Below are 27,560 nucleotides of genomic sequence, written 5' to 3'. Positions count from 1 at the left end.
CGGTTGGTCGCAGTTATTTTGGCTAAAGGTTGTGCAACCAAGTATTAGGCTGAGGGTGCCAATACTTTTGTCTGGCCCATTTTTGGAGTTTTGTGTGAAATGATCAATGTTTTTTTTTTTTGCTTCATTCTCTTTTGTGTTTTCTCATTTAAGACAAGTTAAATGAAGATAACAATACCAAATAATTTGTGTTTGCAATCATTTTCAGGAAGAAACTGTGTATTATCTGACAGAATTGCAGGGGTGTCAATACTTTTGGCCATGACTGTATGTCTGTTGTGCTCAAAGGTTGATGCGAGTACAACAGACATAAGTGTGGACGAGGCAGTGTGGACAAGGGGCAGTACAGCAGAGCTGACAGTGCTAGAGAGTAGGAGAGCTGATAAAAGGGTTTGTAATAGAACACAGCTAAAGTCAGCTGTGCTGTTTCTCCCACAGGCACCCTATCTGAAAGGTGCAAGTCATCTGTTCTCAAAGCTCCCAGAACTTTCTAATCATACAGGAGGTTAGACCAGGAGATCAGAACTATATAATAAATTCTAACATGCTGAGAAACCTAGGTATAGTGGGGGTGTTAATCTTCTGCTGTGTAGCTGTCTGCTTATGATAGGGCAATTTATAGAAGAAAACAAAGAGTACACACCTTTAGTAAAAACGATCTGATAAAACACCTACTTGGACTTAAAGTGAATTTATTAGGTACAAAATGCTTTGCTAACATATCTGCAACGGAGAGGCGAAATTTAAAAAATTCCAGTTCAACATAAAATATTTGGTGAAAGGCACTCTTTGATAGACGGTGTTTGGTTCTAGCTCAGTTCACATGTAATACATGGTCATAGTACCTTTCCGCAGGCATTGTTCGCAGAAAACATGACCGCAGCTTGTTATGGAAAATCGAGAGGCTTTTCTGCCAGGCTGCTGAAAGCAGAGGTTACACCGTACCAGATCATTCATTTTGTTCTGCTTAGTATGATTAGAGGTGCCTACAGAAAAGTATAAAAAAATAAATTTATTTTATTTGTGTAATGAGAAAAAAAAAAAAAAAAAAAAAAGAAATCAAATACTTACAAACCTGATAGTAAAATCTCCAAGAAGAATTATTTTATTCTGACAGAGTAAAAGAAATCTGGGAAGCGATAGGTTCTGAATTATCATACAATTTGGATCGTACAACAACAGATAGTACATAAAGTGATACAAAAAACCTCCCGGAGAGAAAGAGGGCAGGTAAATCTCTTGGGCAACAAATATACAGTTAGGGCCAGAAATATTTGGACAGTGACACAATTTTCGCTAGTTGGGCTCTGCATGCCACCACATTGGATTTGAAATGAAACCTCTACAACAGAATTCAAGTGCAGATTGTAACGTTTAATTTGAAGGGTTGAACAAAAATATCTGATAGAAAATGTAGGAATTGTACACATTTCTTTACAAACACTCCACATTTTAGGAGGTCAAAAGTAATTGGACAAATAAACATAACCCAAACAAAATATTTTTATTTTCAATATTTTGTTGCAAATCCTTTGGAGGCAATCACTGCCTTAAGTCTGGAACCCATGGACATCACCAAACGCTGGGTTTCCTCCTTCTTAATGCTTTGCCAGGCCTTTACAGCCGCAGCCTTCAGGTCTTGCTTGTTTGTGGGTCTTTCCGTCTTAAGTCTGGATTTGAGCAAGTGAAATGCATGCTCAATTGGGTTTAGATCTGGAGATTGACTTGGCTATTGCAGAATGTTCCACTTTTTGGCACTCATGAACTCCTGGGTAGCTTTGGCTGTATGCTTGGGGTCATTGTCCATCTGTACTATGAAGCGCCGTCCAATCAACTTTGCAGCATTTGGCTGAATCTGGGCTGAAAGTATATCCCGGTACACTTCAGAATTCATCCGGCTACTCTTGTCTGCTCTTATGTCATCAATAAACACAAGTGACCCAGTGCCATTGAAAGCCATGCATGCCCATGCCATCACGTTGCCTCCACCATGTTTTACAGAGGATGTGGTGTGCCTTGGATCATGTGCCGTTCCCTTTCTTCTTCAAACTTTTTTCTTCCCATCATTCTGGTACAGGTTGATCTTTGTCTCATCTGTCCATAGAATACTTTTCCAGAACTGAGCTGGCTTCTTGAGGTGTTTTTCTGCAAATTTAACTCTGGCCTGTCTATTTTTGGTATTGATGAATGGTTTGCATCTAGATGTGAACCATTTGTATTTACTGTCATGGAGTCTTCTCTTTACTGTTGACTTAGAGACAGATACACCTACTTCACTGAGAGTGTTCTGGACTTCAGTTGATGTTGTGAACGGGTTCTTCTTCACCAAATTAAGTATGCGGCGATCATCCACCACTGTTGTCATCCGTGGATGCCCAGGCCTTTTTGAGTTCCCAAGCTCACCAGTCAATTCCTTTTTTCTCAGAATGTACCCAACTGTTGATTTTGCTACTCCAAGCATGTCTGCTATCTCTCTGATGGATTTTTTCTTTTTTTTCAGCCTCAGGATGTTCTGCTTCACCTCAATTGAGAGTTCCTTTGACCGCATGTTGTCTGCTCACAGCAACAGCTTCCAAATGCAAAACCACACACCTGGAATCCACCCCTGACCTTTTAACTACTTCATTGATTACAGGTTAACGAGGGAGACGCCTTCAGAGTTAATTGCAGCCCTTAGAGTCCATTGTCCAATTACTTTTGGTCCCTTGAAAAAGAGGACGCTATGCATTACAGAGCTATGATTCCTAAACCCTTTCTCCGATTTGGATGTGGAAACTATCATATTGCAGCTGGGAGTGTGCACTTTCAGCCCATATTATATATATATAATTGTATTTCTGAACATGTTTTTGTAAACAGCTAAAATAACAAAACTTGTGTCACTGTCCAAATATTTCTGGCCCTAACTGTAGGTTGATTTCACACATTAACTAATGGACAGTGAAGTCTGGACTGGCTGTGACTATGGACTTCAGAACAGGAGACCTGCAGCCAGTCCGGACATCGCAGGCTGTAATTGATCTGTGAAACCGGCCTTAGTCACGTCTCCCTGTTCCTGGGCCTCTTTATTTTTAGGCTCTGCTGCAAGCACTGTCAGAATGTTGTTGGTGACAGTCCAGTCCATGTCACACTTTCAAGGGGCATGAGGCCAAAACAATTTCAGACATCTTTGTCATCTACAGTGAATAGAAAAAGTCTTCACACCCCTATTAAAATGCTAGGCTTTTATCATAAATAAAAAGTACCAAGACAAAAACATTTCGGAATGTTTCCTACCAATAATATCACCCAGAATATGTATAATTCAATTGAAAATTAAAATGAAAATTTTCAGGTTAAAAAAAGAAAACTAATGAACTAAAGTAACGTGATTGCATAAATATGCACATCCTTAAACTAATATTTTGTTGACACTCTTTGAATTTATGACAACAATCAGTATGTATGGGTATTAGTCTATCAGGATGGCACACCTAGAATTTGCAATCTTTGCACATTCTTTCTTGCAGTAAGGCTCCAAATCTGTCAGATTGTAAGGGCATCTCCTGTGTACAGCGCCCTCGTCAGGACACCCACATTTTCAATTGGATCTAGGCCTGGGCCATTTCAAAACTTTCATCTTCTTTTGGCGAAGCAATTCTTTAGTAGATAAAAATTAAATTCTTCATCTTCAGCTTTTAAGCAGATGCCCTAAAGTTTTGATGCAATTGATTTGGAACCGTTTACAATTCCCTCTATCTTTACTAAAGCCCAAAGCGTAACAGGAGAAAATGGAACCTCAAATTTGTTGCCCTATTTCTCTTGAGTATGCAGATACCCTATATGCAGGGGTAAACTACTGTTTGGGTGCACGACAGGGCTCAGAAAAAGAGAAGTGACTTTGATAAAATGGTCTGCCGGTGTCATGTCGCATTTGGAGAGGCCCCCAATGTGCCTAAACAGTGGAAAACCCCCACGAGTGACCCCATTATGGAAACTAGACCCCTCAAGGAATTTATCTAGATGTGTGGTTAGCACCTTGAACCCACAGATGCTTCACAGAATTTTACAATGTTGATCTGTGAAAATGAAAAATAATATATTTTTTACCCAAAAATGTTGTTTTAGCTCCAAATATTTTAATTTTCACAAGGATAACAGGAGAAACTGTACCCCAAAATTTGTTGTCCAATTTCTCCTGAGTACGAAGATACACCAAATGTGGTCGAAAACTACTTCTGAGGCACAGTGCAAAGGTCAGGCGGGAAGATGAGCCATATTGGAGATCAGATTTTGCTGGACTCGTTTGAGGGTGTCATGCAGGGCCAGCGTCAGCACCTGGGCAAGTGCTAGAGCCCTGAGCAGGCGGAGGAAGCCCATTTGCCATCAGCGACACTGGCGAACTATGGGGGCCATTTCCAGCGCCGAGTGGACCCCCTCCCGCTTGCTCAGGGCCTCGGTACATGCAATACTTATCTCTCTCCATTCCTCCACCGCAAAGTTTTCCACGTCTCCTGACTCTGTTACGTTTCCGGTCAGAGGAAGCGATAATGTCACTAGTGTGCCCCTCTGCCTGAACAGTCACAGTGCAGAGCCAAAAGATGGCGACGCTGAGTAGTCCGGAACAGAGCAGCAGCCGGCAAGGAGAGGTATTTCATTTTCATTTAATGTTTGGAGCAATATATGGGGCCCATCATATACTGGAGCAATATATGGGGCCCATCGTATACTGGAGCATCGTATGGGGTCCATTATATACTGGAGCATTATATGGGGCCCATTATATGAAGGAGCATTACATGGTGCCCATTATATAAAGGAGCATTATATGGTGCTCATTATATACTGGAGCATTACATGGTTCTCATTATATACTGAAGAATTATATGGTGCCCATCATATACTGGAGCATTATATGGGGCCCATTATACATTGGAGCATTATATGGGTCCCAGCATATGCAGAATTATATGGGCCCATTAGATAATGGAGCATAATATGGGGCTTATTATATACTGGAGCATTATATGGGGCCCATTATATACTGGAGCATTATATGGGGCCCAGCATATACTGGAGCATTATATGGGGCCCAGCATATAAAGAATTATATGGGCCCATTATATACTGGAGCATTATATGGGGCCCATTATATACTGGAGCATCATATGGGGCCTATTATATATTGGAGCATCATATGGGGCCCATCATATACTGAAGAATTACACTGTGTGCAGAATTATTAGGCAAGTTGCATTTTAGGGGATTATTTTTATTATTGATCAACAACTATGTTCTAAATCAACCCAAAAGACTCAAATATCAAAGCTTAATATTTTTGGAAGTTGGAGTGTTTTTTTTTTTAGATTTGGCTATCTTAGGAGGATATCTGTTTGTGCAGGTAACCATTACTGTGCAGAATTATTAGGCAACTTCATAAAAACCAAATATATTCCCATCTCACTTGTTTGTTTTCACCAGGTAAACCAATATAACTGCACAAAATTTAGAAATAAACATTTCTGATATGCAAAAACAAAACCCCCAAAAAATTAGTGACCAATATAGCCACCTTTCATTATGATGACAATCAACAGCCTCCATCCATAGATTCTGTCAGTTGCTTGATCTGTTTACGATCAACATTGCGTGCAGCAGCCACCACAGCCTCCCAGACACTGTTCCGAGAGGTGGACTGTTTTCCCTCCCTGTAGATCTCACATTTTATGAGGGACCACAGGTTCTCTATGGGGTCCAGATCAGGTGAACAAGGGGGCCATGTGATTATTTTTTCTTCTTTGAGACCTTTACTGTCCAGCCACGTTGTGGTGTAGTTGGAGGCAAGTGATGGAGCATTGTCCTGCATGAAAATCATGTTTCTCTTGAACGATACCGACTTCTTCCTGTACCGCTGCTTGAAGAAGTCTTCCAGAAACTGGCAGTAGGTCTGGGAGTTGAGCTTCACTCCATTCTCAACCCGAAAAGGTCCCAGCCCATACCAATACCCCACCTCCACCTTGCTGGCGTCGGAGTGGAGGTCTCTGCCCTTTACTGATCCGGCCTCTGGCCCATCAGGGTTGCTCGACACTCATCAGTAAACAAGACTGAGGTTCGAGGGACTCCAGAGGCACCAGCAGCTTCCAATAACTGTTTGCTGCTTTGTAATGGTATTTTGGCAGCAGCCCTCTTAATCAAATTAATTTGTCTGGTAGAAACCTTCCTCATTATGCCTTTATCTGCATGAACTCTGTCTGTGCTCTGTTTCAGTCACAAATCTCTTCACTGTATGATGATCACTCTTAAGTTTTCGTGAAATATCTAATGTTTTCATACCTTGTCCAAGGCATTGCACTATTTGATGCTTTTCAGCAGCAGAGAGATCCTTTTTATTTCACATATTGCTTGAAACCTGTGACCTGCTTAATAATGTGGAACATCATTTTTAAGTAGTTTTCCTTTAATTAGAATCACCTGGAAAACTAATGATCATGTGTTTAAGATTGATTTCAGTGATCCATTGAGACCTGATACACAATACCATCCATGAGTTTATTTGAAAAACAAAACAATTAAATCTTTATGACACTTAAATCCAATTTGCATAATAATTTGGAACACTGTGTAGGAGGCTCATTATTATGTGGTGCCCATAATACTGTATGGAGCAATATATGAGGCTCATTATTCTGTATGGAGCACTATGTGGTGCCGATAATACTGTATGGAGCAATATATGGGGCTCATTCTGTATGGAGCACTATGTGGTGCCCATAATACTGTATGGAGCAATATATGGGGCTCATTATTCTGTATGGAGCACTATGTGGTGCCGATAATACTGTATGGAGCAATATATGGGGCTCATTCTGTATGGAGCACTATGTGGTGCCCATAATACTGTATGGAGCAATATACGAGTCTCATTATTCTGTATGGAGCACTATGTGATACCCATAATACTGTATGGAGGATTATACTGTCCGGTTTCTGAGCTATTGTAGAATTTACAAAATACTAAATACAAAATAAACAAATACAAAATCACTCAAGCAATGTAAGAAGTGAAATCTTTGGAATTTCTATAAATCCCATCAACTGTTCTTCTAACGTAGAACACAGCGTTTTGGACACAGTGCAAATGTGCTGTATGCAAAACACCGCTATTCCTGATCGTGAGCACGCAGCCTAACGCATTTCAATACATTAGAAGGGACAGTCTGCTATCATACAAACTTGTTAGATCGAGCACTGCGCATGATTAACAAGTCTGCTAGAGCCTGGTGACCCAAATGTCGTCATGATGACATTGGGTCATCATGGCAATGATCGTGCCGCTGCGATGACGTTGCGGGGACGGTGACCGGAGGGCAGAGGGGTTTCCTCCTTCTGCTTTCTAAATGCGATGATTGCTAGCATTTAGGGGGTTAAAGTGCCAGGTGTCAGAATCATCTGGTACCCAGCGGCGATCGTGCGCACTCGGTGTGCGCAAAATCACCTGCTCTTCCTAACCAGGGTGTACTGGATGTCCAAGGTGGTGAAGGGGTTAATGATTAATCTAAACTATTTACTAATATACTTGAATTGAAAATCCCCTATCCTTCCCTAGCTAACTGCTTTTATATTTTTTTTTTTCACTTGCCTTTTGAGGACGATTCTATTGAGAATCCGAGTGCATGCTGGGATACTCAAAACAAGCGTCATCAGGGGGGCAGAGTATGAACAACAAAGTAGAGGCAGGCACCGCCGCCCGGGATCACCTTCAACATGCTACAGGAACATAGTATAACCAACAAGAAAAGAATAGCAGGGGCCCCTGAAGAAGCCAGTTTTACTGGCGACACGCGTTGGGCTTCTGTGCCCGGTGTCATTCCCCCTTCTTTATTGCCATCTGCCATTATCACCCTGTTATTATTGCCAGGAATGCTGCCTTGGACACCCGCCTTATTCTATCAGGTTGTATGGGTTACCTCACCTTGTTCAGGTTGTTCTCCATAGGGCTCCATAGGGGTCTGGTTGTATGAGGGAGTCACCATCCCTTTTTTGTATCCCTTGCATGCATCGATAGATTAGGCAGCTTCTTGCATATATATATATATATATATATATATATATATAGGGGGGCACCGTGGTTGACCTTATTTTGGGTCTGGTTTTCATTCATCTTTGTACTTTGTTGTGCAATTTTAACTGTTTTTATGATTTTTGTAGTGTTTATGTGTGGTGTTATAATAAAATTGTTATGTTTTGCTACTATTTGCGGTGATCCCTTCTTTTGTGCATGCTATTCTTTTCTTGTTGGTTATATCAGGGGGGCAGAGGCTGCAGACTCTGACCACAGCCTCTTATTCACTCTTGTAAAGAAGTGTCATCAGTGACGCTCGTTTCAGGGGCTGAGCTATTCCCTGTGTGATGTGCACAATAACAGCGCACTCTCTCACTAGCTCAGATCAGCAATAACCAGCCGGCACCAGAGCGCATTGTCAGGATGCCCGGAGTGCAGAGACATCACTTGCAAGGGGAGGCATTTGTCTCTGCACACTGGGTTCTCTGAAACTGCTCAGTTGCTGTCTCGTAATTGCTGATCAGAGTCGGCAACAGAGAGCGCGAGCTGTCATTGTGCACATCACACAGCATAAGTTGCGCAGGAACTAGCCCAGCCACTGAAACAGGTGTCACTGATGACACTTTGTGTTATGAAGGGGGCAGAGGCTGCGGCACTGACCACAACCTCTGTCCGCTGATGGGAATTCGTTTGAGCATCCAGCATGCTATGGGATTCTCAAATGAAGCGTCATCAAAAAGGAAGTAAGAAAAAAAATAGAAAAGCAGTTATAGTGTACTCAGGGAAGGACAGGGGACTTTTAATTCAAGTATATTAGATAATAGCTTAGAATAAGGCATTAAATAGGAATTTAGGTTGAAAACTACTTTGGACCTTCCCTTTAAGGATCTCAGAAAACCGTTTTTTACGTACTGGGATTTTAATAGTAATAGGATTTTACGGAGCCACGACAGCACCCCTACGAGAGAGAGGGGATCCGCCCACATTCCGGACAGGAACCTACAGGATTTAAAGGGGCGGTCCCCCTCATCACTCCAGTTTGTGTTTCAGAGTATAAGGGACACCGCCATTGAGTTAGTACATAACATATATACTTAAACATTACTAAATACCATCACCTTCTAAAGAGTGATTTTTTAACAAGCACACTTTCCCCAAAGGGTGCAGAAACCAGTGAATAACTACGGGGGGGGGGGGGGGGGGAATGTGCGGGTGCTGTCGTGGCTCCGTAAAATCCTATTACCGGTACGTAAAAACCGGTTTTCCTATCGCCACGACAGCACCCCTACGAGAGATTTTCAAAGATCAATCACCTGGGAGGGACTACAGCACTAAGTACTGTACGGCCAAACTCTAAATTGGCCTCTGAAGATAAATCAAGACGATAATGTCTATAAAAGGTGGAAGGAGATGACCACGTTGCCGCCTTACATATTACGTCTATGGAGACGTCCGCTCTTTCCGCCCAGGATGAGGCCATGGCTCGAGTAGAGTGGGCCCTGATGCCATCTGGTGGTGTCTGGCCTTTAGAAGTATAAGCAAGATATATGGCATCTCTTATCCATCTGGCGATAGACGCTTTTGTTACACTCGCCCCTTTCCTTGGATTCTGAAAGGAAACAAAACAGAGCCCTACTCTGCCTCCAATGTTCTGTCTTGTGTAGATACTCTAATAGAGTTCTTCTGACATCTAACGTGATATTTCTGCTCGTCAGCTGAATTCGGATTGTCACAGAAAGATGGTAAAATTATTTCCTGACTTCTATGAAATTTGGAAGCTACTTTTGGTAGGTATGCTGGATCAGGTTTTTACACTACCCTGTCCTGAAAGACCATTAAATAAGGAGGATCTATCGACAAAGCTTGTAAGTCACTCACTCTCCTAGCAGAGGTCAGGGCTACTAGGAAGGCTGTTTTTAAGGTTAAATTTTTTATGGAGACAGAATCTAATGGCTCAAAGGGGGGTTCTGTTAAGGCGTCTAAAACCAAATTTAAATCCCATGGTGGTAATCTAGGAATATACACTGGGTTACTACGTTCAGTGGCCCTAATAAAAAAAAAATCGGGAAACCCACCTATTTCCCGCCACATCGCTGTTATATAACGCTCCCAAAGCTGATACTTGGACTCTAAGGGTATTTACCGCCAAGCCCAATTCTCGGACTTTCTGTAAAAACTCCAGAATAGCCGAATTGGGGCCTTACCAGAAAAGGGATTTTGGTAGAAGGCAAGGAACTTTTTCCAAGTTTTAGCATAGATTTTAGTGGTAACTTCTTTCCGGCTATTTAAAAGGGTAGATATGAGAGCCTCTGAAAACCCTCTTCTCCTCAATAACTCCCTCTCAAATTCCACGCCGTCAGATGCAGGGATTCCACATTGGGGTAACTGAATGGACCCTGAGAAAGAAGCTCCGGGCTGGTTGGCAGTACCCAGGGGTCGGACACAGACATTGCCCTGAGTAGCGAGAACCATGCCCTCCTGGGCCAAAAGGGGGCAATCAGGATCACTCTCGCCCTCTCTTCCCTGATCTTCCCGAGTACTATAGGGATCAGACACATTGGGGGAAACGCATAAGCCAGAGGGAAATCCCAGTGTATTTGAAGGGAGTCTATTATACAGGGCTTGTCCGCCACCCGAAGAGAAGCGAACTTCCTGGTCTACCTGTTCTCTCTCGTTGCAAATAGATCGATAACGGGCAATCCCCACAGGTCTACTATCTGTCTGAACACCCGTCGATTTAGAACCCATTCTCCCTGACGTAGAGAATGACGGCTGAGGTAATCTGCCTCTGTGTTGAGCTCTCCCCGAATGTGAACAGCTGATAGAGAGCGACAGTGGGCTTCGGCTACTTTGAGTATGTCTGTGGCGGTGTTCATTAGGGATCTTGACCTTGTACCCCCTTGATGGTTGAGATACGCCACTACTGTTGTGTTGTCTGTCTGGACTCTTACATGTGAATCCTGCAGAGATGGAAGCAACCTGAGTAAGGCCTTCTTTACTGCCATGAGCTCTTTCCAATTTGAGGACTCTTGAGCCTCTAAGAGAGACCATTGCCCTTGAGTCCAAACATCTCCTATATGAGCTCCCCAACCTATTGGACTGGCATCGGTTGTGACCGTGTTGTCTGGCACTACACTCCAGCGTACTCCTTTTTCTAAATGTCTCCTGTTTAACCACCATCTCAGACTGTGTAGAGTGGCGGTGGACAGCCTGAGTCTTCCGCCTAATTGCCCTTGAAGACTCCTCTCTGTATCCAAGACTTGGGCCTGCAACACTCGAGTGTGGAATTGAGCCCACTGGACGGCTGGTATGCAAGACGTTAGGGATCCCAGAAGGGACATAGCGTCTCTTAAAGTCAGATCTGGTTTCCTTGTTACCGTACTGACTTTGTGCACAATCCTCTGCTTTTTCTCTTCCGGAAGGAAACATTGTTGCTCTTCCGAATCTAGCAGAATACCTAGGAAAGTCTGAGTTGTTGATGGTTCGAGTCTTGACTTCTCCATATTGACTATCCAACCCAAGTCCTGTAAGGAAGATATTACATGATTTAGGCCAGGGGTCCCCAACTCCAGTCCTCAAGGCCCACCAACAGGTCATGTTTTCAGGATTTCCTTTGCATTGCACAGGTGATGCAATTAATACCTGGGCAAGACTAAGGAAATCCTGAAAACATGACATGTTGGTGGGCCTTGAGGACTGGAGTTGGGGACCCCTGATTTAGGCGAGTACTACACTGGCAAAAGGAATTCCCCACTACCAGGAAGTCATCCAAGTAGGGTACAATTAATGTATCCTGTTCTCTGACATGGGCCATTACTTCTGCCATGACTTTAGTAAACACCCTCGGTGCCATAGATAGACCAAAGGGCATTGCAGCAAACTGAAAGTGTCTGACCTGGTCGTTTAAGCGCACCGCCATTCTGAGGAATTGTTGATGATCCTGGTGAATGGGCAGATGGTAATACGCATCTTTTAAATCCAGGACTGTCATAACATCTAGGAAAAAGAAGTTTAGTCGCCGTTTTAATAGATTCCATCTTAAAGGCATGATACTCTAGATGTTTGTTCAATCTCCGTAAGTTTATGATGGTTCGAAAGGATCCATCTGGCTTGGAGATTAAAAATAAAGGGGAATAGAACCCTTTCCCCTGCAGATGTTTTGGAACCTCTACTATGACTTTCTTCCGTCTTAACATTTGGACCTCTTTTTCAAGGGCCTTTTGTTGGTCTAAGGAATCAGGGGCAGTCAAGATATAAAATTCAGAAGGTCTTTCCCGGAACTCTAATTTTAACCCTGAATTAATTATACCCAGAACCCAATTGCTCGAAGTTATTTTGGCCCTCTGAGCATAGAAGTATTTTAACCTGCCCCCTACTGGAAGATCTTTATTAACGATAATTCCTTCTTCTTCTTGAGGAAGATGATGAAGCATTAAAGTCCGAACCTTTCTTTTTCGGTTCTGTTGGTTCCCAGTCTCGGTTGTGGTAAGATCTTCTGTATTAGAAGCGTCTCCTGAAGATATTCCTAAAGGTAGGATTGAAAGCTTTAGGAAAACCTTTCTTCCTATCCTCAGCCTTAGGGCTCATCTCCACTTGTGTGAGAAAAAAAATGGTCCGATTTACGGACCGAAAAAACTGATGTAATGTCTGCGAGTGCCATGCGATTTTTTTATTGCAACATCCGTATGACATCCGTATTGCTGTCCGATTTTTACGCACAGGTCTCCTTTGAAAAGCCGGTAATTCAGCGCAGAGTACAGTAAAATCACAGTGACAGGTTAGATGAGAGTAGATATATACACACATATATATATATATATATATATATATATATATATATATATATATATATATAAATAATACAGCGCTAGATAGCTTAAAAGCTTGTAATTCAATTACCGGCTTTTGCTTTCTCCTTCCTAAACCCGACATGATATGAGACCTGGTTTACATACAGTAAACCATCTCATATCACCATTTTTTTTGCATATTCCACACTACTAATGTCAGTAGTGTGTATATGCAAAATTTGGGCGTTCTAGCTATTATATTTAAGGGTTAAATGGCGGAGAAAATTGCGCGGGAGCCCACGCCAATTTTTTCCGCCATTTAACCCTTAAATATAATAGCTAGAACGCCCAAATTTTGCATATACACACTACTGACATTAGTAGTGTGGAATATGCAAAAAAAATGGTGATATGAGATGGTTTACTGTATGTAAACCAGGTCTCATATCATGTCGGGTTTAGGAAGGAGAAAGCAAAAGCCGGTAATTGAATTACCAGCTTTTAAGCTATCTAGCGCTGTATTAAATATAAATATATATATATATATATATATATATATATATATATATATATATATATATATATATATATATATATATATATATATATAGGTGTCTCCCTGATATATATATATATGTATATATACCTATTCTATGTGTATATATCTACTCTCATCTAACCTGTCAGTGTGATTTTACTGTACTCTGCACTGAATTGCCGGCTTTTCTAAGGACACGGGTGCGTAAAAATCGGACAGCACTCGCATGGTGCGAGTGCTGTGCGTTTTTTCTCTCGCACCCATTGACTTGCATTGGCGAGTCTCGTCCGAGAATCTCAGCAATACGCAGCATGCTGCGATTTTTTTCTCAGCCGACACAGATTTTTCTCAGTCCGATTTCGGCTGGGGGGGGGGAAAAAAAAAAAAAAAAAAATCGCTAATGGATTGTCACCTATTGAAAAACATTGGTCCGAGTGCAATCCGATTTTTTATCGGATTGCACTCGTCCGTTTTTCTCACAAGTGGAGATGAGCCCTTAGCTAGGATATCATCCAATACCGGGCCAAACAGGTTCTCACCCCTACACGGTATTGTACACAGTTTAGCTTTCACCTGGGCATCACCTTTCCAGGTCTTAAGCTATAAGGCACGGCGAGCAGCGTTTGAGAGACCTGCTGATCTTGCCGCTAGTTTTAAAGAATCCACTGATGCATCCGCTAAATACGCCACCCCTTCACGTATTTGCGAAAGGGAATTCAGCATCTTGTCTCTGGGCACCTTGGACTTCAGCTGTTCCTCCAGCTGGGATATCCACACCATGACGGATCTAGCCGTACACGTGCTAGAGATTGCAGGTTTGAACGCCCCTGCAGTTGACTCCCATACTTTTCTCAAAAACATGTCCGCCTTCCTGTCTGACGGATCTTTCAGAAGGCCCACGTCCTCCAGCGGCAAAGTACCGGCTTTAGACGTAGAAGCCACCGCTGCATCGACTTTCATCCACTCTGCCAGATCATTGTCTTCAAAGGGATACCTTATTTTGGCTGATGACGGGAGGAAACCTTTATCCTGTTTATCCCATTCTCTCTTTATAAGAGTCTTAACCGTATCCACAATCGGGAATGCCTTACGACTCCTCTGGCACAAGCCCGCAAACATTATGTCCTGTGCGGACCTTGGTTCCTTGCTCTCTGCAACACCCATGGTAGCTCGGACTCCTTTAACTAACATGTCCATGTTATCCACCGAGAAACAAGGCCTTCCCTCTTCATCTGAGGAGGATGGAGATGAAGAGCGGGAACATTCCCCTTCTTGCAGGGACAGACTAGATCCTGGCGATACGTCCCTGCCTGACCTTTCCTGGCGGCTGCTTCTAAGGGAATAGCTAATTTCCTCCCTGATGACCGCTCTAAGGTCTGATGACCGAAGGGGAGCTTCCTCTTCTAAGGTCTGAGAGATGCAAGCCTGACACAGCCTTTTGGTATAACTGTCAGGCATTGGAGTCATGCATAAAGCACATTGCTTATGTTTAGATTTAGCGGTTTTTTTCCCCCTAAAACAAAGCACAAATAACAGACCATATCAGCACCAGGTGTCTGATTTAACACTCACCATCAGGCTGATTCTGTGAATACCGGTTCTGGAGGAGTAGGATCCAAATGTGACGCTGGGGCGCTCGCACGCTGCTGCCCCCGTACCACGCTGCTGCTGCTTCTCCTGGAGCGGCCGCTACCGCTCTTACTGCGCTGCTCCGTTCCCTCTCCATGAGGGTGCTCGGTGTCCCCTACTGAGGACATGCTGCATGCATCATTCCCTAGGCGCCGCTCTTTTACAGCGCTGCAGCGCTCCTCCCCCGGCTTACCCCGGAAGCGTACCAATTACTTCCGGGTTCACCAGCGCCGGTGTGGACGCTGCACACCGCGCTCAACCGCGGACCAGGACGGCAATGCCCGACTCCTGGGACGCGCTCTTCATGGCCAGACGAGGGGGGGTCTGCACGCAGGACACCCCCGACGCTGCTTCCGAGCCCCCGATTCTGCCGTTCTTAGAAGATACCGCGCAGAGGCATGGAGGCCCGGGTAAGCTGCTGTCTGCAGGCTCCCGCCGTCCGGACAGGAACCCAAACTGGAGTGATGAGGGGGACCGCCCCTTTAAATCCTGTAGGTTCCTGTCCGGAATGTGGGCGGATCCCCTCTCTCTCGTAGGGGTGCTGTCATGGCGATAGGAAAATTGAAACTTTTTTTATTTCTACAAAGTTCAGAATTAAAAAAAAAAAAAAGATTAAAAACTCCACTGGTTTGCCGTCACCGCCAGCCTCCCCGCCAGCCTCCCGACCACTACTCAGCGTCACCGCCAGCCTCCCGACCACTGGTCAGCGTCACCGACATCCTCCCGACAACTGGTCAGCGTCACCGCCAGCCTCCCGACCACTGGTCAGCGTCACCGCCAGCCTCCCGACCACTGGTCAGCGTCACCGCCAGCCTCCCGACCACTGGTCAGCGTCACCGCCAGCCTCCCGACCACTGGTCAGCGTCACCGCCAGCCTCCCGACCACTGGTCAGCGTCACCGCCAGCCTCCCGACCACTGGTCAGCGTCACCGCCAGCCTCCCGACCACTGATCAGCGTCACCGCCAGCCTCCCGACCACTAGTCAGCGTCACCGCCAGCCTCCCGACCACTGGTCAGCGTCACCGCCAGCCTCCCGACCACTGGTTAGCGTCACCGCCAGCCACCCGACCACTGGTCAGCGTCACCGCCAGCCTCCCGACCACTGATCAGCGTCACCGCCAGCCTCCCGACCACTAGTCAGCGTCACCGCCAGCCTCCCGACCACTGGTCAGCGTCACCGCCAGCCTCCCGACCACTGGTCAGCGTCACCGCCAGCCTCCCGACCACTGATCAGCGTCACCGCCAGCCTCCCGACCACTAGTCAGCGTCACCGCCAGCCACCCGACCACTGGTCAGCGTCGCCGCCAGCCTCCCGACCACTGGTCAGCGTCGCCGCCAGCCTCCCGACCACTGGTCAGCGTCGCCGCCAGCCTCCCGACCACTGGTCAGCATCGCCGCCAGCCTCCAGACCACTGGTCAGCGTCACCGCCAGCCTCCCGACCACTGGTCAGCGTCACCGCCAGCCTCCCGACCACTGGTCAGCGTCCCCGCCAGCCTCCCGACCACTGGTCAGTGTCACCGCCAGCCTCCCGACCACTGGTCAGCGTCACAGTCACCCTCCCGACCACTGGTCAGCGTCACCACAAGCCTCTCGACCACTGGTCAGTGTCACCGCCAGCCTCCCGACCACTGGTCAGCGTCACCGCCAGCCTTCCGACCACTGGTCAGCGTCACCGCCAGCCTCTCGACCACTGGTCAGTGTCACCACCAGCCTCTCAACCACTGGTCAGTGTGACCGCCAGCCTCCCGACCACTGGTCAGCGTCACCGCCAGCCTCCCGACCACTGGTCAGCGTCACCACCAGCCTCTCAACCACTGATCAGTGTCACCGCCAGCCTCCCGAGTCCCGACCACTGGTCAGTGTCACCGCCAGCCTCCCGACCACTGGTCAGCGTCACCGTCAGCCTCCCGAGTCCCGACCACTGGTCAGTGTTGTCACGCTCATGCCCTGACTGGTGGGCGTGAGCTCGGGGGTTTTGTGGCCCCACTGTGCCACAAACCAGACTACCCTGGAAGGGGCGTGACTATGACAGCTGCCTGGGTTTTCACTGGAGCCTCTGATGGTGAGGACAGGCTTGTGCAGCAGACAGCTGCCAGGTGCTACTCCAGGGTGGTGTCTGGCTGTGGCTGCTGATCCCACTTGGGAGACAGGAACACCTGGATTGGTGCGAGCATTAGGCAGGACTGGCAGAAGAGCACGGCTGGAACACAGACGAGTAGGCTGGCACGGCTGAGACAGGGCTGGCAGAGACACGGCAGAGAACTCAGGGCTGGCAGAGACACGGCAGGAAACAGGACTGGCTAGGACAGCTGGAAGGCAGGGCAGAGACGGCAGGACTAGCAGGAACACAGGATTGGGAGGCAGGGCAGGAACGGCAGGACTGGCAGGAACACAGGATACACAGGACGGGTTGATGTGGTGTATGAATCAGGCTGCACTCTGATGACACCCGAGTGCAGTCCTATTGTGAGTGTGATGAAGGAACAGGTAGGGACCTGTACACACAGAAGATGCAGGTACGGAAACAAGCCAGAAGGAAAGGAGAATGAAGGAACAGGTAGGGACCTGTTCACACAGGAGGACCAAGTAACAAGTAGAAGGTGGAACTAAGAGAAGAGAAGGAGAAGGCAGAGCCAAGAGCGGAGACGCTGGAGGCGAAGCCAAGAGCGGAGACGCTGGAGGCGGAGCCAAGAGCGGAGACAAGAGCGGAGACGCTGGAGGCGGAGCCAAGAGCGGAGACGCTGGAGGCAGAGCCAAGAGCGGAGACGCTGGAGGCGGAGCCAAGAGCGGAGACGCTGGAGGCGGAGCCAAGAGCGGAGACGCTGGAGGCGGAGGCAGATAGTACCGCAAAGAGCGGAGCCAGATAGAACCGCAAAGAGCGGAGCCACAGCGCAAAGCCAGAGAGTGCGAAGCAAGATCTGAGTGCAGAGCCGCAAGAGTGCGGAGTGTAAGCAGACAGAAAACACAAGGAAAGAAAGCAGGGAAGAAAGCCACAGACAAGGAGACCGAGAAAAGACAAAGTACAGACAAGGCAATAGAACAAGACACAGGGACAAAGACACAGGAACCAGGATATTCTGCCTCCTGGAGGGCGGACTACAAGATCAAGGCAATAGCACAGAGAAAAGCTCAGAGGGAGTAACTCAGAGCAAGGCCAGGCAAACTCAGCAGCTAAACACTAACTGAGCTAACACATTGCACAGGCCCAGAGCACAGGGTGGAGCTGCACTATATACAGGAGGCCTCTTGGTAATTGGTCAGGAACTGATTGGACAGATGCACCTGATTCCTATAAGAACCAGAGAGTTCAGGCGCCGGCCCCCTATACACATAGCCATGAAGCATGTACAGAGCAGAGACACAGAACATGGAGCTGGCATTAAAGAGAAAGCACATCATGGCCTGGAGCAGTGGGTAAGATTGTGTGAGAGATGTGAGGCCATGCTGTGATGCCAGCAGAGTTGTTACAAGTGTCACCGCCAGCCTCCCGACCACTGGTCAGCGTTACCGCCAGCCTCTCGACCACTGGTCAGCGTCACCGCCAGCCTCCCGACACTGGTCAGCGTCACCGCCAGCCTCCCGACCACTGGTCAGCGTCACCGCCAGCCTCCCGACCACTGGTCAGCGTCACCGCCAGCCTCCCGACCACTGGTCAGCGTCACAGTCACCCTCCCGACCACTGGTCAGCGTCACCACCAGCCTCTCAACCACTGGTCAGCGTCACCGCCAGCCTCCCGACCACTGGTCAGTGTCACCGCCAGCCTCCCGACCACTGGTCAGTGTCACCACCAGCCTTTCAACCACTGGTCAGTGTCACCGCCAGCCTCCCGACCACTACTCAGCGTCACCGCCAGCCTCCCGACCACTGGTCAGCGTCACCGTCAGCCTCCCGAGTCCCGACCACTGGTCAGTGTCACCGCCAGCCTCCCGACCACTGGTCAGCGTCACCGCCAGCCTCCCGACCACTGGTCAGCGTCACCACCAGCCTCTCAACCACTGATCAGTGTCACCGCCAGCCTCCCGAGTCCCGACCACTGGTCAGTGTCACCGCCAGCCTCCCGACCACTGGTCAGTATCACCGCCAGCCTCCCGACCACTGGTCAGCGTCACCGTCAGCCTCCCGAGTCCCGACCACTGGTCAGCGTCACCGCCAGCCTCCCGACCACTGGTCAGCGTCACCGCCAGCCTCTCAACCACTGATCAGTGTCACCACCAGCCTCCCGACCACTGGTCATTGTCACCGCCAGCCTCCCGACCACTGGTCAGCGTCACAGTCACCCTCCCGACCACTGGTCAGCGTCACAGTCACCCTCCCGACCACTGGTCAGCGTCACCACCAGCCTCTCAAACACTGGTCAGTGTCACCGCCAGCCTCCCAACCACTGGTCAGCGTCACCACCAGCCTTTCAACCACTGGTCAGTGTCACCGCCAGCCTCCCGACCACTACTCAGCGTCACCGCCAGCCTCCCGACCACTGGTCAGCGCCACCGCCAGCCTCCCGACCACTACTCAGCGTCACCGCCAGCCTCCCGACCACTGGTCAGTGTCACCGCCAGCCTCCCGACCACTGGTCATTGTCACCGCCAGCCTCCCGACCACTGGTCAGCGTCACAGTCACCCTCCCGACCACTGGTCAGCGTCACCACCAGCCTCTCAAACACTGGTCAGTGTCACCGCCAGCCTCCCAACCACTGGTCAGCGTCACCACCAGCCTTTCAACCACTGGTCAGTGTCACCGCCAGCCTCCCGACCACTACTCAGCGTCACCGCCAGCCTCCCGACCACTGGTCAGCGCCACCGCCAGCCTCCCGACCACTACTCAGCGTCACCGACAGCCTCCCGACCACTGGTCAGTGTCACCGCCAGCCTCTCGACCACTGGTCAGAGTCACCGCCAGCCTCCCGACCACTGGTCAGCGTCACCGCCAGCCTCCCGACCACTGGTCAGCGTTACCGCCAGCCTCTCGACCACTGGTCAGCGTCACCGCCAGCCTCCCGACCACTGGTCAGCGTTACCGCCAGCCTCTCGACCACTGGTCAGCGTCACCGCCAGCCTCCCGACCACTGGTCAGCGTCACCGCCAGCCTCCCGACCACTGGTCAGCGTCACCGCCAGCCTCCCGACCACTGGTCAGCGTCACCGCCAGCCTCCCGACCACTGGTCAGCGTCACCGCCAGCCTCCCGACCACTGGTCAGCGTCACCGCCAGCCTTTCAACCACTGGTCAGTGTCACCGCCAGCCTCCCGACCACTGGTCAGCGTCACCGCCAGCCTTTCAACCACTGGTCAGTGTCACCGCCAGCCTCCCGACCACTACTCAGCGTCACCGCCAGCCTCCCGACCACTGGTCAGCGTCACCGTCAGCCTCCCGACCACTGGTCAGCGTCACCGTCAGCCTCCCGAGTCCCGACCACTGGTCAGTGTCACCGCCAGCCTCCCGACCACTGGTCAGTATCACCGCCAGCCTCCTGACCACTAGTCAGCGTCACCGTCAGCCTCCCGAGTCCCGACCACTGGTCAGTGTCACCGCCAGCCTCCCGACCACTGATCAGTGTCACCGCCAGCCTCCCGACCACTGGTCAGTGTCACCGCCAGCCTCCCGACCACTGGTCAGCGTCACCGTCAGCCTCCCGAGTCCCGACCACTGGTCAGCGTCACCGCCAGCCTCCCGACCACTGGTCAGCGTCACCGCCAGCCTCCCGACCACTGGTCAGCGTCACAGTCACCCTCCCAACCACTGGTCAGCGTCACAGTCACCCTCCCGACCACTGGTCAGCGTCACAGTCACCCTCCCGACCACTGGTCAGCGTCACCACCACCCTCTCAACCACTGGTCAGTGTCCCCGCCAGCCTCCCAACCACTGGTCAGCGTCACCACCAGCCTTTCAACCACTGGTCAGTGTCACCGCCAGCCTCCCGACCACTACTCAGCGTCACCGCCAGCCTCCCGACCACTGGTCAGCGCCACCGCCAGCCTCCCGACCACTACTCAGCGTCACCGCCAGCCTCCCGACCACTGGTCAGCGTCACCGTCAGCCTCCCGAGTCCCGACCACTGGTCAGCGTCACCGCCAGCCTCCCGACCACTGGTCAGCGTCACCGCCAGCCTCTCAACCACTGATCAGTGTCACCACCAGCCTCCCGACCACTGGTCATTGTCACCGCCAGCCTCCCGACCACTGGTCAGCGTCACAGTCACCCTCCCGACCACTGGTCAGCGTCACCGCCAGCCTCCCGACCACTGGTCAGCGTTACCGCCAGCCTCTCGACCACTGGTCAGCGTCACCGCCAGCCTCCCGACCACTGGTCAGCGTTACCGCCAGCCTCTCGACCACTGGTCAGCGTCACCGCCAGCCTCCCGACCACTGGTCAGCGTCACCGCCAGCCTCCCGACCACTGGTCAGCGTCACCGCCAGCCTCCCGACCACTGGTCAGCGTCACCGCCAGCCTCCCGACCACTGGTCAGCGTCACCGCCAGCCTCCCGACCACTGGTCAGCGTCACCGCCAGCCTTTCAACCACTGGTCAGTGTCACCGCCAGCCTCCCGACCACTGGTCAGCGTCACCGCCAGCCTTTCAACCACTGGTCAGTGTCACCGCCAGCCTCCCGACCACTACTCAGCGTCACCGCCAGCCTCCCGACCACTGGTCAGCGTCACCGTCAGCCTCCCGACCACTGGTCAGCGTCACCGTCAGCCTCCCGAGTCCCGACCACTGGTCAGTGTCACCGCCAGCCTCCCGACCACTGGTCAGTATCACCGCCAGCCTCCTGACCACTAGTCAGCGTCACCGTCAGCCTCCCGAGTCCCGACCACTGGTCAGTGTCACCGCCAGCCTCCCGACCACTGATCAGTGTCACCGCCAGCCTCCCGACCACTGGTCAGTGTCACCGCCAGCCTCCCGACCACTGGTCAGCGTCACCGTCAGCCTCCCGAGTCCCGACCACTGGTCAGCGTCACCGCCAGCCTCCCGACCACTGGTCAGCGTCACCGCCAGCCTCCCGACCACTGGTCAGCGTCACAGTCACCCTCCCAACCACTGGTCAGCGTCACAGTCACCCTCCCGACCACTGGTCAGCGTCACAGTCACCCTCCCGACCACTGGTCAGCGTCACCACCACCCTCTCAACCACTGGTCAGTGTCCCCGCCAGCCTCCCAACCACTGGTCAGCGTCACCACCAGCCTTTCAACCACTGGTCAGTGTCACCGCCAGCCTCCCGACCACTACTCAGCGTCACCGCCAGCCTCCCGACCACTGGTCAGCGCCACCGCCAGCCTCCCGACCACTACTCAGCGTCACCGCCAGCCTCCCGACCACTGGTCAGCGTCACCGTCAGCCTCCCGAGTCCCGACCACTGGTCAGCGTCACCGCCAGCCTCCCGACCACTGGTCAGCGTCACCGCCAGCCTCTCAACCACTGATCAGTGTCACCACCAGCCTCCCGACCACTGGTCATTGTCACCGCCAGCCTCCCGACCACTGGTCAGCGTCACAGTCACCCTCCCGACCACTGGTCAGCGTCACAGTCACCCTCCCGACCACTGGTAAGCGTCACCACCAGCCTCTCAAACACTGGTCAGTGTCACCGCCAGCCTCCCAACCACTGGTCAGCGTCACCACCAGCCTTTCAACCACTGGTCAGTGTCACCGCCAGCCTCCCGACCACTACTCAGCGTCACCGCCAGCCTCCCGACCACTGGTCAGCGCCACCGCCAGCCTCCCGACCACTACTCAGCGTCACCGCCAGCCTCCCAACCACTGGTCAGTGTCACCGCCAGCCTCCCGACCACTGGTCATTGTCACCGCCAGCCTCCCGACCACTGGTCAGCGTCACAGTCACCCTCCCGACCACTGGTCAGCGTCACCACCAGCCTCTCAAACACTGGTCAGTGTCACCGCCAGCCTCCCAACCACTGGTCAGCGTCACCACCAGCCTTTCAACCACTGGTCAGTGTCACCGCCAGCCTCCCGACCACTACTCAGCGTCACCGCCAGCCTCCCGACCACTGGTCAGCGCCACCGCCAGCCTCCCGACCACTACTCAGCGTCACCGACAGCCTCCCGACCACTGGTCAGTGTCACCGCCAGCCTCTCGACCACTGGTCAGAGTCACCGCCAGCCTCCCGACCACTGGTCAGCGTCACCGCCAGCCTCCCGACCACTGGTCAGCGTTACCGCCAGCCTCTCGACCACTGGTCAGCGTCACCGCCAGCCTCCCGACCACTGGTCAGCGTTACCGCCAGCCTCTCGACCACTGGTCAGCGTCACCGCCAGCCTCCCGACCACTGGTCAGCGTCACCGCCAGCCTCCCGACCACTGGTCAGCGTCACCGCCAGCCTCCCGACCACTGGTCAGCGTCACCGCCAGCCTCCCGACCACTGGTCAGCGTCACCGCCAGCCTCCCGACCACTGGTCAGCGTCACCGCCAGCCTTTCAACCACTGGTCAGTGTCACCGCCAGCCTCCCGACCACTACTCAGCGTCACCGCCAGCCTCCCGACCACTGGTCAGCGTCACCGTCAGCCTCCCGACCACTGGTCAGCGTCACCGTCAGCCTCCCGAGTCCCGACCACTGGTCAGTGTCACCGCCAGCCTCCCGACCACTGGTCAGTATCACCGCCAGCCTCCTGACCACTAGTCAGCGTCACCGTCAGCCTCCCGAGTCCCGACCACTGGTCAGTGTCACCGCCAGCCTCCCGACCACTGATCAGTGTCACCGCCAGCCTCCCGACCACTGGTCAGTGTCACCGCCAGCCTCCCGACCACTGGTCAGCGTCACCGTCAGCCTCCCGAGTCCCGACCACTGGTCAGCGTCACCGCCAGCCTCCCGACCACTGGTCAGCGTCACCGCCAGCCTCCCGACCACTGGTCAGCGTCACCGCCAGCCTCCCGACCACTGGTCAGCGTCACAGTCACCCTCCCAACCACTGGTCAGCGTCACAGTCACCCTCCCGACCACTGGTCAGCGTCACAGTCACCCTCCCGACCACTGGTCAGCGTCACCACCACCCTCTCAACCACTGGTCAGTGTCCCCGCCAGCCTCCCAACCACTGGTCAGCGTCACCACCAGCCTTTCAACCACTGGTCAGTGTCACCGCCAGCCTCCCGACCACTACTCAGCGTCACCGCCAGCCTCCCGACCACTGGTCAGCGCCACCGCCAGCCTCCCGACCACTACTCAGCGTCACCGACAGCCTCCCGACCACTGGTCAGCGTCACCACCAGCCTTTCAACCACTGGTCAGTGTCACCGCCAGCCTCCCGACCACTACTCAGCGTCACCGCCAGCCTCCCGACCACTGGTCAGCGTCACCGTCAGCCTCCCGACCACTGGTCAGCGTCACCGTCAGCCTCCCGAGTCCCGACCACTGGTCAGTGTCACCGCCAGCCTCCCGACCACTGGTCAGCGTCACCGCCAGCCTCCCGACCACTGGTCAGCGTCACCACCAGCCTCCCGAGTCCCGACCACTGGTCAGTGTCACCGCCAGCCTCCCGACCACTGGTCAGTATCACCGCCAGCCTCCTGACCACTAGTCAGCATCACCGTCAGCCTCCCGACCACTGGTCAGCGTCACCGTCAGCCTCCCGAGTCCCGACCACTGGTCAGTGTCACCGCCAGCCTCCCGACCACTGATCAGTGTCACCGCCAGCCTCCCGACCACTGGTCAGTGTCACCGCCAGCCTCCCGACCACTGGTCAGTGTCACCGCCAGCCTCCCGACCACTGGTCATTGTCACCGCCAGCCTCCCGACCACTGGTCAGCGTCACAGTCACCCTCCCGACCACTGGTCAGCGTCACAGTCACCCTCCCGACCACTGGTCAGCGTCACCACCAGTCTCTCAACCACTGGTCAGCGTCACCGCCAGCCTCCCAACCACTGGTCAGCGCCACCGCCAGCCTCCCGACCACTACTCAGCGTCACAGTCACCCTCCCGACCACTGGTCAGCGTCACCGCCAGCCTCCCGACCACTGGTCAGTGTCACCGCCAGCCTCCCGACCACTGGTCATTGTCACCGCCAGCCTCCCGACCACTGGTCAGCGTCACAGTCACCCTCCCGACCACTGGTCAGCGTCACAGTCACCCTCCCGACCACAGGTCAGCGTCACCACCAGCCTCTCAACCACTGGTCAGCGTCACCGCCAGCCTCCCGACCACTGGTCAGCGTCACCGCCAGCCTCCCGACCACTGGTCAGCGTCACCGCCAGCCTCCCAACCACTGGTCAGCGTCACCGCCAGCCTCCCGACCACTGGTCAGCGTCACCGCCAGCCTCCCGACCACTGGTCAGCGTCACCGCCAGCCTCCCGACCACTGGTCAGCGTCACCGCCAGCCTCCCGACCACTGGTCAGCGTCACCGCCAGCCTCCCGACCACTGGTCAGCGTCACCGCCAGCCTCCCGACCACTGGTCAGCGTCACCGCCAGCCTCCCGACCACTGGTCAGCGTCACCGCCAGCCTCCCGACCACTGGTCAGCGTCACCGCCAGCCTCCCGACCACTGGTCAGCGTCACCGCCAGCCTCCCGACCACTGGTCAGCGTCACCACCAGCCTCTCAACCACTGATCAGTGTCACCGCCAGCCTCCCGAGTCCCGACCACTGGTCAGTGTCACCGCCAGCCTCCCGACCACTGGTCAGCGTCACCGTCAGCCTCCCGAGTCCCGACCACTGGTCAGTGTTGTCACGCTCATGCCCTGACTGGTGGGCGTGAGCTCGGGGGTTTTGTGGCCCCACTGTGCCACAAACCAGACTACCCTGGAAGGGGCGTGACTATGACAGCTGCCTGGGTTTTCACTGGAGCCTCTGATGGTGAGGACAGGCTTGTGCAGCAGACAGCTGCCAGGTGCTACTCCAGGGTGGTGTCTGGCTGTGGCTGCTGATCCCACTTGGGAGACAGGAACACCTGGATTGGTGCGAGCATTAGGCAGGACTGGCAGAAGAGCACGGCTGGAACACAGACGAGTAGGCTGGCACGGCTGAGACAGGGCTGGCAGAGACACGGCAGAGAACTCAGGGCTGGCAGAGACACGGCAGGAAACAGGACTGGCTAGGACAGCTGGAAGGCAGGGCAGAGACGGCAGGACTAGCAGGAACACAGGATTGGGAGGCAGGGCAGGAACGGCAGGACTGGCAGGAACACAGGATACACAGGACGGGTTGATGTGGTGTATGAATCAGGCTGCACTCTGATGACACCCGAGTGCAGTCCTATTGTGAGTGTGATGAAGGAACAGGTAGGGACCTGTACACACAGAAGATGCAGGTACGGAAACAAGCCAGAAGGAAAGGAGAATGAAGGAACAGGTAGGGACCTGTTCACACAGGAGGACCAAGTAACAAGTAGAAGGTGGAACTAAGAGAAGAGAAGGAGAAGGCAGAGCCAAGAGCGGAGACGCTGGAGGCGAAGCCAAGAGCGGAGACGCTGGAGGCGGAGCCAAGAGCGGAGACAAGAGCGGAGACGCTGGAGGCGGAGCCAAGAGCGGAGACGCTGGAGGCAGAGCCAAGAGCGGAGACGCTGGAGGCGGAGCCAAGAGCGGAGACGCTGGAGGCGGAGCCAAGAGCGGAGACGCTGGAGGCGGAGGCAGATAGTACCGCAAAGAGCGGAGCCAGATAGAACCGCAAAGAGCGGAGCCACAGCGCAAAGCCAGAGAGTGCGAAGCAAGATCTGAGTGCAGAGCCGCAAGAGTGCGGAGTGTAAGCAGACAGAAAACACAAGGAAAGAAAGCAGGGAAGAAAGCCACAGACAAGGAGACCGAGAAAAGACAAAGTACAGACAAGGCAATAGAACAAGACACAGGGACAAAGACACAGGAACCAGGATATTCTGCCTCCTGGAGGGCGGACTACAAGATCAAGGCAATAGCACAGAGAAAAGCTCAGAGGGAGTAACTCAGAGCAAGGCCAGGCAAACTCAGCAGCTAAACACTAACTGAGCTAACACATTGCACAGGCCCAGAGCACAGGGTGGAGCTGCACTATATACAGGAGGCCTCTTGGTAATTGGTCAGGAACTGATTGGACAGATGCACCTGATTCCTATAAGAACCAGAGAGTTCAGGCGCCGGCCCCCTATACACATAGCCATGAAGCATGTACAGAGCAGAGACACAGAACATGGAGCTGGCATTAAAGAGAAAGCACATCATGGCCTGGAGCAGTGGGTAAGATTGTGTGAGAGATGTGAGGCCATGCTGTGATGCCAGCAGAGTTGTTACAAGTGTCACCGCCAGCCTCCCGACCACTGGTCAGCGTTACCGCCAGCCTCTCGACCACTGGTCAGCGTCACCGCCAGCCTCCCGACACTGGTCAGCGTCACCGCCAGCCTCCCGACCACTGGTCAGCGTCACCGCCAGCCTCCCGACCACTGGTCAGCGTCACCGCCAGCCTCCCGACCACTGGTCAGCGTCACAGTCACCCTCCCGACCACTGGTCAGCGTCACCACCAGCCTCTCAACCACTGGTCAGCGTCACCGCCAGCCTCCCGACCACTGGTCAGTGTCACCGCCAGCCTCCCGACCACTGGTCAGTGTCACCACCAGCCTTTCAACCACTGGTCAGTGTCACCG

The 27,560-nt window shown here is 52.3% G+C and overlaps 1 protein-coding gene across 2 annotated transcripts in view; it reads right to left on the bottom strand.

Annotated features, from left to right (window-relative positions):
- The window catches only part of LOC138676738 (probable E3 SUMO-protein ligase RNF212), a 91,616-nt gene that overhangs the window by 58,099 nt on the left and 5,957 nt on the right, over positions 1 to 27,560 (bottom strand). Inside the window, exon 2 of one of the 2 annotated variants that reach the window (XM_069766302.1) lies at positions 846 to 986. The exons of the other annotated variant lie outside the window; for it this stretch is intronic. Coding sequence (XP_069622403.1) covers positions 846 to 957 — 112 coding nt within the window. The 5' untranslated portion in view covers positions 958 to 986. The remainder of the gene's footprint in view (positions 1 to 845; positions 987 to 27,560) is intronic. 2 annotated transcript variants of the gene reach the window in all.

Source organism: Ranitomeya imitator, chromosome 4, assembly GCF_032444005.1.
Source record: "Ranitomeya imitator isolate aRanImi1 chromosome 4, aRanImi1.pri, whole genome shotgun sequence".
Taxonomy (NCBI): domain Eukaryota; kingdom Metazoa; phylum Chordata; class Amphibia; order Anura; family Dendrobatidae; genus Ranitomeya; species Ranitomeya imitator.
This window is presented reverse-complemented; position numbering and strand designations above follow the sequence as displayed.